At 45.9% G+C, this 15,027-nt stretch overlaps 1 protein-coding gene across 2 annotated transcripts; it reads right to left on the bottom strand.

Moving 5' to 3' along the window:
- Positions 1-1,816: 1,816 nt before the first annotated feature.
- MYCBP (MYC binding protein) lies at positions 1,817-14,466 on the bottom strand. Of its 2 annotated transcripts, none has more exons than XM_034753797.1 (5): positions 14,277-14,461; positions 14,011-14,083; positions 7,717-7,765; positions 6,900-7,029; positions 1,817-1,911 (listed from the first exon to the last, which is right to left on the bottom strand). In XM_034753797.1, exons 1-5 carry the CDS (start codon positions 14,289-14,291, stop codon positions 1,867-1,869), a joined length of 312 nt encoding a protein of 103 aa, XP_034609688.1. In that variant the 5' UTR covers positions 14,292-14,461; the 3' UTR covers positions 1,817-1,866. The 2 variants fall into 2 exon arrangements, with proteins under 2 accessions (XP_034609688.1, XP_034609689.1); XM_034753798.1 differs by lacking the exon at positions 1,817-1,911 and adding an exon at positions 4,182-4,378 and having other exon boundaries at positions 14,277-14,466.
- Positions 14,467-15,027: the final 561 nt, after the last annotated feature.

Here is a 15,027-nt window from a genome sequence, read left to right as displayed (position 1 = left end):
GAGCGGACCCGTGGGGCAGGGGAACCTGAAAGCGGAGCCCGAGACTCGCTTTCCGCTGCTAGGTAAGGATGGGAGGGTTGTGACAGCTGCCAGCTTGGGGGCTAGAGTAGTACAAGGCACAACACTCCCCCCGACAATCCAGTCTAGGGAGACCTGCTACCTGAACACCTCTGCTCCCTCCCCGACCTTATGAACAGTGAATGAAATCACCCTATTAATGTAGAAGTAGCTTAGGGTTGCCAGCCCTCTAAGATTGTCCTGGAGTCTCCATGACTTAAAGATTAATGTTTAATTAAAGATTGTCATGTGATTAAATCTCCAGGAATTTATCCAAAGTTGGCAACCTTACAGTGAATACCAGCAATAGCTCAGTTCTGATTTACCTAATGAACTGCCACCCTAAATCATTTGTCAGCCAGATAAACGTGATAGCACGTGTGGTAAAGGGATGACAATCCCACCCTATAATATGGTGTAGCCATGGAGACTGCCAGCATCCCTTCCTCACATCTTGTCCTTTAGCGTATAGTTCATTAAACATATATTTATAGATCTTCAATGGTGGGTTTTTGCTGTGCAATGTAATCAGTCCTCACATTTGTAAATAGCAAGGAATAGGACTCACCTTTCATATTAATACAATTTAACTCATTTTTAATACTGCTACTGAAATTATCCACTGTACTTCAGGCACTTTGTGCTAGATGAGTCTTAATGTTAGCCTGTTCTGAAAGGTATAACATTCACATCAGATGAGTTAACTCCTTCAAAAAAGCTTATAAAAAGTTAGGTTTAGAACTCTACAGAAGAATGTTTGCAGATTACCTTAAGAATCATAAGGCCTGTTTCCATAGAATTGTAGAACTGGAAGGGACCTTGAGAGGTCATTGAGTCCAGTCCCCCACACTCATGGCAAGACTAAGTATTATCTAGACCAGTGGTCGTAGAAGATCTACCAATCGATCGCCATCTCGGGGGGCTGACTCCCTACCCCGGCGCACTGCTCCCGCCTGCAAGCACCACCCCCACAGCTCGCATTGGCCAGGAGAGCTGCAGGCAAAGTGCTTGCAGAGGGGCAGTGCACAGAGCCACATTCCCCCACCCCCAGGGGCACATTGGCCCCTTCTGGGAGCAGTGTGGAGCCAGGGAGCCTGCCTTAGCCTCACTGTGCCCGCCACCAATCAGAAGCCACTGCAGGTAAGTGCTGCCCAGTGGGAGGTTGCACCTCAACCCCCAGCCCTGACCCCCCCTCCCAGAGCCAGCACCCCATATCCCCTCCTGCACCCCAGCGCTGACCCTCCCAGAGCCAGCACTATGTACCCCCTCCAGTACCCCAACGTTTTGCCCCAGCCTGGAGCCCCCTCCTGCACCCAAACTTCCTCCCAGAGCCTGCACCCCAACACTCTGCCCCATGCTCAGCACAGAGCCCCCTCCCACTCTGCAAACTCCTCAGCCCCAGCCCAGAACCCACACCCCCTCCTGAACTCCAACCCCCTACCCCAGCCCGGTGAAAGTGAGTGAGGGTGGGGATGGAATGAATGGGGCGGCTTTGGGGAAGGGACAGGGCCTCAGGGAATGGTCGGGGTAGATCCTGGGTTGCCCTTAGATTCAAAAAGTGATCTTGGGTGTAAAAAAGTTGGAGACCACTGATCTAGGCCATCCTTGACAGGTGTTTGTCTAACCTGCTCTTAAAAATCTCCAAGGATGGAGATTCCACAACTTCCCTAGGCAATTCATGTAGTTGTAAGATGATTACCAACATATTGCATAAAATGTTTCAAGATATTTATATCCAAAAAAAGTCAAGACAGTAAACTTCTGATGAAGCCCTTTATTCAGTTAAGTAACCAAAAGGTGAAAGCATTCCTATTCACCACGCTTCTCTTCTGGAGGTGGTTCATACTGAGACAGCTGTAGAATTAAAAAAGGAGTGATTTTGTTAGCTATAGAATGTTAAAAAAAACAAAAAACAAACCAACAAAAAACCCTGAAGGCATATTTTACCCCAACAGGAGAGAGGAGTAATTGTTTTATAGCAAGCTTTATTCTACAAATAGGTCCACTTATTTTCAAAGACAACAAACATGCCCGGTAAACCTTTTTTTTGGGGGGGGGGGGTGAAAGGGAAGGGAGAATGCAATGTATTGTGCAAAAATGCAGCTATAAGAGAGAGGCTTTTAAAGGTGCAGGGCAGGATTTTCAAAAGTTCTTAAGTGACTTATAAAGTCAGGAGATTTCAGCACACAAGATCCATTAAATGCTTTTGACAGTTTTTCCCACTGACAAATATTTAATTTCTTACTTTAAAGAAGAGAGGGTTTTACATTGTGATTGCCCAATACTGGCTACTCTTGAGTTAGTATTGGGAAGAATGAGTGTCCTACATTCTTGTATGCTGTACTGAAATATGCTGGAGTAAAATGGTCTGACTGCCACCACTAGAATGGGTATTAGCTATTCATGAGACTATTCCAAGGAGTAAAGTTTAAAATAGAGGACAAACTTACCATCAGAACCTTAGATCAAAAATTCACACTGATTTAGTGATAATTTGGCCACTTAAAATACACCCTGAATTCTCCAATTATAGATACATATGTATAAAAATTAAGTAGCTGAAGACCAAGCAGATTTCACCAGAGCCTTTGAACAGAATCCCAGACATAGGGAAGGTTAATAAAGTAAATATTAGAATATCTAGAATCTGCCACTCACTTTTAATTTTGCATTTAAAATGTTTCTCATTTATGGGTTAGAAATTCCTAGCCTGATCGAAATATTCATCTGGCATTTACAATAATGTTGGATTAAATTTATCACAGTGTGCTACCAGCAACAGCTGCTGAAAAGCTGCTCCATGGCTTTTGCACACCAAGCTAGCCACAAAATAAAATGTCTGGACTGTATGAGTGGATCTTAGTCAAGTTTTGCTTTTCAATTAATTACATGTACTGTTCTTCTGCCCATAACAAGAGAATCAGATTAGCAGGTTTTCCCCTGTGCAGAGAGGTCTTTGCACAGGCACCCAGCTGAAAAGGGAAACTTGCTAGTTACTTAAACTTGCTACAGTACTTAATGGAAAGGGAAAATAAAGGTTTCCTCTTTAATGTTCTGCATGCTAAAAGAGTAATGAAGGAAGTTGATTAGAACACAATTTTGCTCACAATCCTCTCATGTAAAAGTTGTCCTGGTGCCTTTCAGAAACCCAACAAAACTCAAAGACCCAGGGGAATGGGTGACTGTGCAGGACAAAAAAAAGACAGATGGAACAAAAAAAGTAAAGTGCATAAACAGTAGATAAGAGTGGAGAAGAGAAAGTACTAATCAATAAGGAGAAAAATTTCAGAGATACAGAGGGAGGAGAGATACAAGGAAATGAGAGCAGAAAAATTGGTGATCCTAATGACACTCTGAATCATTCCTGATTTCCCCAACAAACTTGGTTACTGCCTGAGGGCAGACTCTTGCACCTTTTCACAGAGTTGTGGCATATGGCCCAAAACTCTATAACTCTGGCCCACACACTAAGGTATAATTCAGCCCTCATTACCGAATGAGTTTATCAGATCTCTTAGACCACTTTCATAGGAAAGTCCCCCTTCTTCTAAAGTCAGATTACTCTCATTTTAAGCCAGCCGTGACAAAAAAAATGCCTGCAAGATGCAATAACTGCATCCATGCTCCCAACACAACTCATCTAATTTTTCCCCCCTCAAGGAAGCATTCCCATTTTAACCCAAGCCAGGACCATTTAGATAAGCATGACAGCTTGACTCAGCAGAATGTTCAAGTCAAATACTTATAGTCTTTTTACTGTAAAAAAAATGTGGACTAGAGTTATTAAGTGGATATAGTGTACTTGAACTTTCAGAAAGCCTCTGACCTGGTCCCTTATCAAAGGCTCTTAAGCAAACTAAGCAGTCATGGGATAAGAGGAAAGGTCCTCTCATGGATCAGCAACTGGTTAAAAGGCAGATAAAGGATAGGAATAAATGGCCAGTTTTCAGAATGGAGAGAGGTAAATAGTGGCATCCTCCTCCCACTCCCCCTCCCCCTCCCCCAGTGACCTTTACTGGGACCAGTGCTGTTCAACATATTCATCAATGATTTGGAAAAAGGAGTAAACAATGAGGCAGCAACATTTGCACGATACAAAATTACTCACAATAAGTCCAAAGCCGACTGTGAAGAGTTACAAAGGCCTCTCACAAAACTGGGTGAGTGGGCAACAAAATGACACATGACATTCAGAGCACATGAATACAAAGTAATGCATATTGGAAAACAATCCCAACTATACATACAAATCCATGGAGTCCAAATTAGCTGCTGCCACTCAAGAAAGTCATTGTGGATAGGTCTCTGAAAATATCACTCCCTGTGCAGCAGCAGCAGAAAACAAACAAACAAACAAAAAAAACAAAAACAAAAACTAACAATACTAGGAACCGTTAGGAAAGGGAAAAATAAGACAAAATATAACACCACTATAAAAATCCATTGTACACCCAGACCTTGAATACTGTTGCAGTTCTGGTTGCCCCATCTCAAAGAAGATATAGAAGAAATAGAAAAAGCAACAAAAATGATTAAGGGTATGGGACAGCTTTCATATGAAGAGAGATTAAGAAGACTGGGATTGTTCAGCTTGGAAAAGACAACTAAGGGGGGATATGATAGAGGTCTATAAAATCATGAATAGTGTGAAGAAAGTGAATTGGGAAGTGTTATTTACCCCTTCACATAACACAAGAACCAGGGGTCACCTGAAGAATTTGTAGGCAGCAGGTTTAAAACAAACCAAAGGAAGTACTTCTTCATACACTACAGAGTCAACCTCTGGAACTTGTTGCCACAGGATGTTGTGAAGGCCAAAAGTATAACTAAGTTAAAAAAATAATTCAATAAGTTGATGGAGAATAGGTCCATCAATGGCTATTAGCCAATGGTCGGGGATGCAACCCCATGCTCTGGATGTCCCTAAGCCCCTGACTGCCAGATGTTGGGACTGGACAACAGGGTATAGGTCATTTGATAATTGCTCTGTTCATTTCCTTAGAGGCATCTGGCATTGGCCACTGTCAGAAGATATTGGTCTAGATGGATCACTAGTCTGACCCAGTGTGGCCATTCTTATGCATATATGTCTTGACAGGGCCGGTGCAAGGAAGTTTCGCGCCCTAGGCGAAACTTCCATCTTACGCCCCCTACCCAGCCGTGCGGCAGCTCCCAGCCTCCCCTCCGCCCTGAGGCACCCCCCCCCCCCCCCCCCCGCAGCAGCTCCCCACCCCAGCTCACCTCTGCTCTGCCTCCTCCCCAAGCACACCGCCCCCGCTCTAATTCTCCTCCCCCTCAGGCTTGCGGCGCCAAACAGCTGATTGGCACCGCAAGCCTGGGAGGCGGGAGAATTAGAGCAGGGGCAGCGTGCTCGGGGAGGGGGCATAGCAGAGGTGAGCTAGGGTGGGGAGCTGCCGCACGGCTCCCCGGGCCGGGGTGGGGGGTGGGGAGCTGCCGTGGGGGGGTGCCTCAGGGCGGGGGGAGGAGCTGCTGTAGGGCTCCCCACCCCAGCTCACCTCTGCTATGCCCCCTCCCTGAGCACGCCGCCCCCGCCGGCAATGAGAATAATTGCATGGAGTGGCCGCTGCGCTGGGAGAGGGAGTCTGAGCCGCATGTGTCAGCGCGCCGCCGGCAGTCCAGCCCAGGAACGCTTTTAAAAAAAAAAAAAATTGGGGGCACTGCCTTTTGGTGCCCCCAAATCTTGGCACCCTAGGCAACCGCCTAGTTTGCCTTAATGGTAGCACCGGCCCTGTGTCTTGACAGCAAATTTAATCGAGAGATCATTAATCTGACCAATGAGTTTATTGTTAAGTAGGTGTTTTCTGGACCAATTAATGGACAAATAGTGCCTTTGTTCTATTATGGAACTACCACTGATAATATATGGTGTGTACTGAGATAGCAGTTTGCAGGATTCAGGCCTCTTTGTGGGCAGTCCCATAATCCATGTAGAAAAGCTTGCATGATCAAAAGTTGTAGAAGGTAAAACATAGTATGTAGTAACTAGTCATTTGGCAAGTAAAGTTACTGTAGCAAACAGCATCACTGCGTGGGAAAAAGTATGTCACACACTTTCAGAACCAGCACTGTTCTACCCCTCGTTTATGTGGCTATTTGCATGTGCAGTTATGGATCAGTATAACTATGGTAACTGTACAATGAGTTATTTGAAAATCTGTCTCAAATATAATTTGGTTTAAGAACAGATGCCCTCTTGAGATAGCTGAGAGGTGCAGGCAGTCTGTATACCCAAAACAATGACTCTGCCTTATTTACACTCAGGTTCCATTCAGAAGGTTTTCACAGTCAGAGAACTAGAGGTATTTTAAACTAGAGTTAAATGTTGTATTTTGCATACAGAGAAAGGCCTCCAGTGGGTCAGATCCTATGAGGTGTTGATCCCATTGACCCAATAGGTCTCTTCCACCTTGAATTTATATTCTATAAGAAGCCTTTGCAGTTAGCGTCTTTAAAATGTTGTAATCTGTTTGGGAATTATCATCTAGATTGATTTTTAACCCATTTTTTAAGAAGTTAAATAAAATTGAGTGGAAATGATAGAATTAAGTTTGGTACTTGTACTGGTTTTCCATGGCTTTTAAAGAACGTTAAGAAAAAGCAACTGAGTGGTTAGTCATATTAGAACATGAAAAGTGTTCTTTTCAATTGAGTGACCCCTCACCAAGAGCCTATCAGGCTTCTCCTTGTTCTGAGACTTGCACAAAGTGACACTGCATTATCACTGATGAATATTGACTATTGATACAGTAACTAATACCAGTGTATTTGTCTTTTATTTACATTTTAAGAATATACAGCAATGGCGACGCTTAAATATTTACCTTTGCTTTTAGTTTTTTGTTTTCTTCCAACACAGCTTCATATTTTTCTTTCATCTCTGCCACTTCCAGGCGAAGGGCCTCTACTTCTGGATTTTCTGGAGCTGCGGCTCCTATATGATGCTTCAGAAAGCTAATAAAAGTTAAGTGTTTCTTCACTTAAAAATGATAGCCTGAATTTGAATAAACTATAACACTGGTAGAGCAAGACATAATGGCAGACTGACAAGATACGCCAGATGTGTCAGTTAAGAAAAAAGCCAAACAGAATTTTTTTTAAACAGAAGGTGGCAACATGGCTGTCTGCAGGCCCTTTAAAAACACAAGGAAGAAGAACAGCAAGGTTTACTTAGCTTGTAAAGACAACTGAGAAGGGCACTGTTACAAAATAATATAAAGTAAAAGCTGAAAGATGCTCCTTTTACCCTCTCCCACAACACAAGAACAAGAGAATACCAAACTGTAAGGCAGAAAATTTTAGACAGTAAATACTTGTGTAGTAAGCCCTCATAATCCACTGAGGCAGGAGGTCAAACAAAAACAACAACAAAAAAACCCTGGGTTAGATAAGCCAAAAGCCTCAAGCTGTTGGTAGAAAGGACTTTATCATCAAGAGTTAAATTTCCAGTTCGCTATTGTACTTGGTTGACTGAGTGCCATATTTCCCTAAAATTGCTGCTGCTATTATTTAATCTGGAAATAAAATATTTTGTTTACACTATATAATATGGAGACAAACGAGTATCTGCCTTGGACTATGGTTCCATTTTTTGCCTCACATCTGTCTGAAATCAATTCACAGAAGGAAGAAAAAGGATACTCCAGTGCACTATTTGGTTTCTCTGGCTCTTCATATAGGGCTACCAACACTGTAAATAAAAAGCATGCAACAGTTGAAGCAGAGAACACCCCAAATTGTTCAATTTCTTAAATGTGCACCAGTAGTCAAATCTAGTACATGAGAGACATAAAAAGGATTACTTCCAGATTAGTATTTTAAAGGTGATGTTTCACTAATTTAAACATTCACACACAAAGATAATTTTTGACTATAATAAAAGCTAGGACAATGAACAGGTATTAGTGATTATACAGAGTATTACTGAGAGACTCATGTGCATCCAACATAAACTTTGACAGTTATATAGCTGGAATTATTTTGAATAAGCTTTTTTTCAACAATTCTTTAATGAGCTGTAAAGCTAAATATTTGCACTAAATTCTGCATTTACATAAACACAAACATTGCAAGTGACTTTCAAGCAGTTATATTTTTCCATAAACTAATCAAATTAATAGCTATTTAATAATAGTTCCAGGATATATACATTCTCTACCAGTAAAGTAGTTGCCTATCATATTTGTTACTTATCTTGTAACAAAGGTAATCTGAAGTAATCTACGCTACAGCTTAAAATCAACATAAATTATGTTGCTCAGGGGAGTGAATTAGCCACCCCCCTGAGCAACATAACTTATGCCCATTTAAGCGCTGGTGTGGACAGCACTATGTCAGCCAGAGAGCTTCTCCTACTGATATAGCTACCACCACTTGCGAGGGATGGAGTAATTAAGCCAATGGGAGACCTCTCTCCCGTCATCTTAGAGCAGCTACACTAGAGATTTTACAGTGGTGCAGCTGCGCCACTGCAAGCTCTCTAGTGTAGCCAAAGACAGAATCTCCTTTACTAAGTTTGGAAAACTCAATATTCTCCTCTATCACCAGGCCTCCTTTACTGGGGGGCCAGGGGAAATAAACAAATCGCACCCACCTGCTGCTTTGCTTCTAGAGTGGAAGCAAAAATCCTAAAAAGATGTCTCAAGAATGCAGTTGCACTCTTACAGTCCCACACTTGGCTCCTCCATCATCCATCTATTGTTGTGCTCATCTCCAGGGGCACTCAGAGTGTTACACTGAGTATAGTACACCTCTACCTCGATATAACGCTGTCCTCAGGAGCCAAAAAAAAAAAAAAATCTTACTGTGTTATAGGTGAAACCGTGTTATATCAAAAAAATATGTGGAGAAATTGGAAAAGGTCCAAAGAAGAGCAACAAGAATGATTAAAGGTCTTGAGAACATGACCTATGAAGGAAGGCTGAAAGAACTGGGTTTGTTTAGTTTGGAAAAGAGAAGACTGAGAGGGGACATGATAGCAGTTTTCAGGTATCTAAAAGGGTGTCATAAGGAGGAGGGAGAGAATTTGTTCACCTTAGCCTCTAAGGATAGAACCAGAAACAATGGGTTTAAACTGCAGCAAGGAAGGTCTAGGTTGGACATTAGGAAAAAGTTCCTAACTGTCAGGGCGGTTAAACACTGGAACAAATTGCCTAGGGAGGTTGTGGAATCTCCGTCTCTGGAGATATTTAAGAGTAGGTTAGATAAATGTCTATCAGGGATGGTCTAGACAGTATTTGGTCCTGCCATGCGGGCAGGGGACTGGACTCGATGACCTCTCGAGGTCCCTTCCAGTCCTATAATCTATGAATCTATGAACTTGCTTTGATCTGCCGGAGTGCGCAGCCCCGCCCCCCGGGGAGCACTGCTTTACCGCGTTATATCGTGTCGCGTTATATCGGGGTAGAGGTGTACTCTCAGTAACTAATATTTTGAGTTAACACAGATGTGCACCAAAGACAGCCACATAGCACGAACTTCTGAAGTATTCATTGTTCAACACTTTGTTGACTGAATCCTTAAAAGAGCCTGAGCCACCAGTTCTCCTGTTGACTAATACTTAGATTTCTGGACTTGGAATGAAGCCAAAATGAATACGATTTATCACTGTCAGTATGTCCGCACTTGGAGATTTTTTGTTTTTAAACTGATCTGTGACTGGGAATAGAACACCATTGTTGTAGGTACCAAGTTAATGTATTGTCAAGTTAGCCAACACATCTTAACTTGCTAGCCTGGACACTCCCAACACTTGTTCATGTAATTTTGGACTCCGAAACTTCCCTTCCAGGACAACTGTGTTAGCTACTAGAGTTCACTGTCAGTTAACTGAAGAGTAGCTACATCCTTTTAGACTAGTTTGTTAGTGAGCAACAACAGCTTTAGAGCCACCAAATTGAGCACACTGATTTATCTGAAAGTGGCAAAAAGACTGACTTCAGCTAAACTTACCCACATTAAAAAAACTGCATGTGAAGTGTCCTTCACACTCTAAATATGTATTCACCATGGAGTGGTGAAAGTGAGTAAGCTGATCTGCACTCATAACACGTTTCTTAAATGAAAAGACGGAATGTATGTGCAACTTAACTCCATTCTAAAACATTCACTATCATCTGAAACTTGGTACAGTGGTAGACTATCCCTACCAACTGTGAGACAAACCAAAGTGTGATACCTGTATTGAGTCTCCAGATACTCCATTTTACGGAATAGTTTTGACCTAAAAGCTATGGCAGCACTTCATAAAGCAATTAAACAGAGATTACTTGCTTTCATTTTCATCCAAGGAGAAAATATAAGCTAGCTAGAAATATATAAAACAAATGTTTAATATATTAGAAACAAAAAATAAAGAATGGAAAGCTATGAGAACACTTTCTATAATACCCTTTGAATTAGTGTATATATCCCATCCAAAAAGAACAACAAGAAGGTTAAGGTTGCACAGTTTAACTTGCAACCTTGACTGTCTGCTTGTGAAAATGTATTATGACGCAGCCTTTAATTACTTAACAGACTATTCCTGAAACTCAAGATACCATGTTTTCTACAAGCTTAAGTATGCACATGCAGCATTTTGTGATACATTTTCATTAGCATAATGCCTATTTTCTCTGACAGACTTTTGTTATGCCCCACTATATTTGCATAGTCTTTTCACTAGGTACTTATGACAAAAATAAGAGGAGAGGGGAGAAGCATTAGGACTAATTTTGCCATTACAGACATAAAAAACCCCAAAACAAACAAACAAAAAACCATGCATGATTTATAGGCTAAGGAACAGCTGAGGAAGTGGATATTTATGCAATTACAAAACTAAAAAGTATATAGAAATATTTAATTGTCTCTCTCTTGAGTTCTTTGTATATTGTTTGACTTTCTTAGATTGTGAGCTATACAGGTAGGGACCTTTGATGAGGGCAGGATAAAAACCAACACAGAATTTCTACTGAAGTTGTCAGATTTTCTGTTTGTTCATTCAGTATTTAACCCAGTGGTATCCCAATCCAGATATGGGGATTTGGGTACTTCCAAAACACAGATTATAGCCAGCTCTGGTAATTAGACCTATGGGTAAGGTTGCTTAATATTTTCCATTGAGAGAGGCTGTTTGGTCAAAAACTATTAAGTTAAAAGTAACTACATTTGGACTGAAGTTTTACATACATGCCACGTGCATGCCTCATTCTGAAATTTTCGGAAAGTTGTACCCAAAAGTTCAGCTGTTTCCAAGAATGAAATTAATGCAAAAAAGTTGTTTTGCCCATGTTAAAAATTCTTACAGCCATTTGACTAAGAATCTCTGGTGCTTCTATGTTTCACACACGGATGGCCTTTGTTTCAGGAGTATGCCTTTTGCCATCCCCATTACAAGTCGGCCCAAATTACAGAGATCTAAGAAATTGCTCAGCAGAGGTATGTTACACTTGTTAGCTAAATTTCTCCCAAATTCAGTCTGCTCTGAGCCTGCTCAGGACTTTTCTTGAAATTGCTCCTCCTAGTTGCTGGGGGCCCACATGTAGTGCTGGGCACAAGAACTGAGAGCAGGGAGACACACTCCCGTGCTCTCTATTCTGCACCTGCTACACCCAGGCAACATGAATATATGAAATAATGAAGCCATCAATTTGCAAACATCTAGAAGATAATAAGGTCATAAGTGACAGTCAACATGGATTTGTCAAAAATAAATCATGTCAAACCAACCTGATAACTTTCTTTGACAGGGTAACAAGCCTTGTGGCTGGGGGGGCAGAGGGGAGCAGTATATTTTGACTTTAGTAAAGCTTTTGATACGGTCTTGCATGACCTTCTCATAAAGAAACTAAGGGCTGGTTTACACTGGGGGGGGGGGGGGGGGGAAATCGATCCAAGATACGCAAGTCGAAGTATCTTGGATCAAATTACCTGGGGTCCACACAGCACGGGATCAACAGCCGCGGCTCCCCCGTCGACTGCGCTACCGCCGCTCACTCTGGTGGAGTTCCAGAGTCGACGGTGAGCGCAATTGGGGATCAATGTATCCCATCTTAACGAGACGCGATATATCGATCCTGGATAAATCGATTGCTACCCGCTGATATGGCGGGTAGTGAAGACGTAACCTAGGGAAATGCAACCTAGATGGAGCTACTATAAGGTGGGAGCAAAATTGGTTGGAAAACCATTCCCAGAGTATTTATCAGCGGTTCACAGTCATGCTGGAAGGGCATAACGAGTGGGGCCCCGCAGGGATTGGTTCTGGGTCCGGTTCTGTTCAATATCTTCATCAATGATTTAGATCAGTGGTCTCCAACCTTTTTAGGCATAAGATCACTTTTTGAATTTAAGATCAACCCAGGATCTACCCTGCCCCTTCCCCAAGGCCCCGTCCCTTCCCCGAAGCCCCACCCTGTTCACGCCATTCCCCCCTCCCTCTATCACTTACTCTCCCCACCCTCACTCACTTTCACCAGGCTAGAGCAAGGGGTTGGGGTGCAGGCTCTGGGCTGGGGGGTTCGGAGGCAGGCATGGCCCGGCCCCTGATCCGCCTCCCCCCCACGGTTCTTGCCCCTGATGGCCCCCTGGGACTCCTGCCCCATCCAACGCCCCTGCTCCCTGTCCCCTGACCGCCCCCCGGACCTCCTGCCCCTAACTGCCCCCGCCGCCACATCCAACCCCCCTCTCCTTCCTGACTGCCCTCCTCCAGGACCCCTGCCCATCCAACCACCCCTTCTCCCTAACCACCCCTGGAACTCCTACCTCCATTCAACCCACCTGTTCCCCACCCTCTGACCACCCCAACCCCTATCCACACCCCTGGCCCCCGACCACCCCCCGAACTCCCCTGCCCTCTATCCAACCCCCTTCTCCCACTCCTTGCCCCTTTACCGCGCTGCCTGGAGCACCGGTGGCTGGCGGCACGGCTGCACCATGACAGGCAGCCACACTGCCTGGCTGGAGGCAGCTACGCACCACAGAGCACGGGTCAGGCCGGGCTCTGCAGCTGCGCTGCCCTGCCACCCAGAGCATTGCGCCAGTGGCACAGTGAGCTGAGGCTGCAGGGGAGAGGGAACAGCAGGGGGGGGGGCCAGGGGCCAGCCTCCCGGGCCAGGAGCTCAGGGGCCGGGGAGAACAGTCCCACCGGCTGTAGTTTGCCCACCTCTGACCTAGAGGTCACAAACCTGCTAACAATCCATATGATGTTCAAAATGATTCCACAAGATGAAATTTGGTCAGTTTTTGTTTCTAAATGTGAAATTAAATAAAAAATGTGAAAGGAATATTCTGATTGCAGAGAAGTGTCAGGATTAAGGCTGCTTGTGCCCCCTTTTTGCATGTGCATGACACTCTTTAGTTACATGATCACCTACTTTTTTTCACCCTACAGGACTTCTGACTCATTCAGTGCACCAGGAATCAAACAGAACTGTGTAGTGAATGTGGTTTTGTCTACAAGAACCCTGCCTCCTTTGTTGTAGAGACTGGATGTTGTGTAGCAAATAAAGCAAAGAATGATAGGGAGAAAAGGGATAGTCTCATTGTTACAGACCTTGAATGCCACCCTGAAGAACTGAATGTTATACCTGCATCTTGCAATGCTGAACAAGTCACTTAGATCAAACTCACAGGTGCCCACAGTGTGGAGTGAGTACCAGGGATCAGGGGCCAACGGGTCAGAGTTGCAGAAGTGGGGTGTGCTCAACACTACAACTGAAATCAAGTGGAACTCTGCTTTGAACATATAAAGTGCTACAGAATAGTAAGTTCTCTGAAAAAATAAGACCTCAAGTATCTTAAGTCCTGACCCACAGGATTCTCAACAAGGGCTACTGGTCACCTGCCACCTGCCCATACTGGGAGGCGAGGGTGCGTGGAGAGCAGCTGCTAGAGACAGGGCCCTGCCACCACCTGATCCCCGCGCGGGGGCGGGGGCTCGGAGCTAGTTACCTTTGGTGAGCGTGTCCAGCACCCCGGATTTCTCCAGGTAGCGGCGGAACTGCTCTCGCTTAGAGTCCGCGGCCTGAGGGAAGGATGGGAACAACGTTAGCGCGGGGCGGGGCGGTCCGGGGTCGGCGAGCCGGCTTCGCCCGGGCCTGTCCGAGAAGGGCGCAGAGGCCGCGCGAAGGCAGCCGGCGGGATACCGGGACTCCCCGGTGGAGGGGAGGGAACCAAGCGAGGGCGGTGGGTTCCGGGAAGAAGTTTCAGCCCCGCACCTTGTAATGCGCCATCCCAACGCTCTGCGCACCGGGCCGCGCTCTCCGCTCTGACGACTGCGCCGCGCTTGCGCCCTGGCTCTTTTACCGGAGGGCGGGGAAGACACGCAGCGTTCCATCAGTTACCATGGAGACGGGAACGCTAGTACACGGCCCCGCCCCTCCCCCAACTTCTTTTTGGCGCCCTGCCTTGGGCCTTTCTGCGAACTGTATCTCTTCCGCCCCCCTTCTCCCGCCTTCCCACCGCCGGCCCGGCCCCGCCCCCTTCTCCCGCCTTCCCACCGCCGGCCCGGCCCCGCCCCTTTCTTCCGCCTTCCCACCGCCGGCCCTGGCCTGCCCCGCCCCCTTCTCCAGCCTTCCCACCGCCGGCCCGGCCCGGCCCTGTCCCCTTCTCCCGCCTTCCCACCGCCGGCCCTGGCCTGCCCCGCCCCCTTCTCCCGCCTTCCCACCGCCGGCCCGGCCCGGCCCGGCCCTGTCCCCTTCTCCCGCCTTCCCACCGCCGGCCCCGCCCCCTTCTCCAGCCTTCCCACCGCCGGCCCGGCCCCGCCCCCTTCTCCCGCCTTCCCGGCCGGGCCCGGCCCTGCCCCGCCCCCTTCTCCCGCCTTCCCACCGCCGGCCCGGCCCGGCCCGGCCCTGTCCCCTTCTCCCGCCTTCCCACCGCCGGCCCCGCCCCCTTCTCCAGCCTTCCCACCGCCGGCCCGGCCCCGCCCCCTTCTCCCGCCTTCCCGGCCGGGCCCGGCCCTGCCCCGCC

Source organism: Trachemys scripta, chromosome 20 (assembly GCF_013100865.1).
Source record: "Trachemys scripta elegans isolate TJP31775 chromosome 20, CAS_Tse_1.0, whole genome shotgun sequence".
NCBI classification, from domain to species: domain Eukaryota; kingdom Metazoa; phylum Chordata; order Testudines; family Emydidae; genus Trachemys; species Trachemys scripta.
This window is presented reverse-complemented; position numbering and strand designations above follow the sequence as displayed.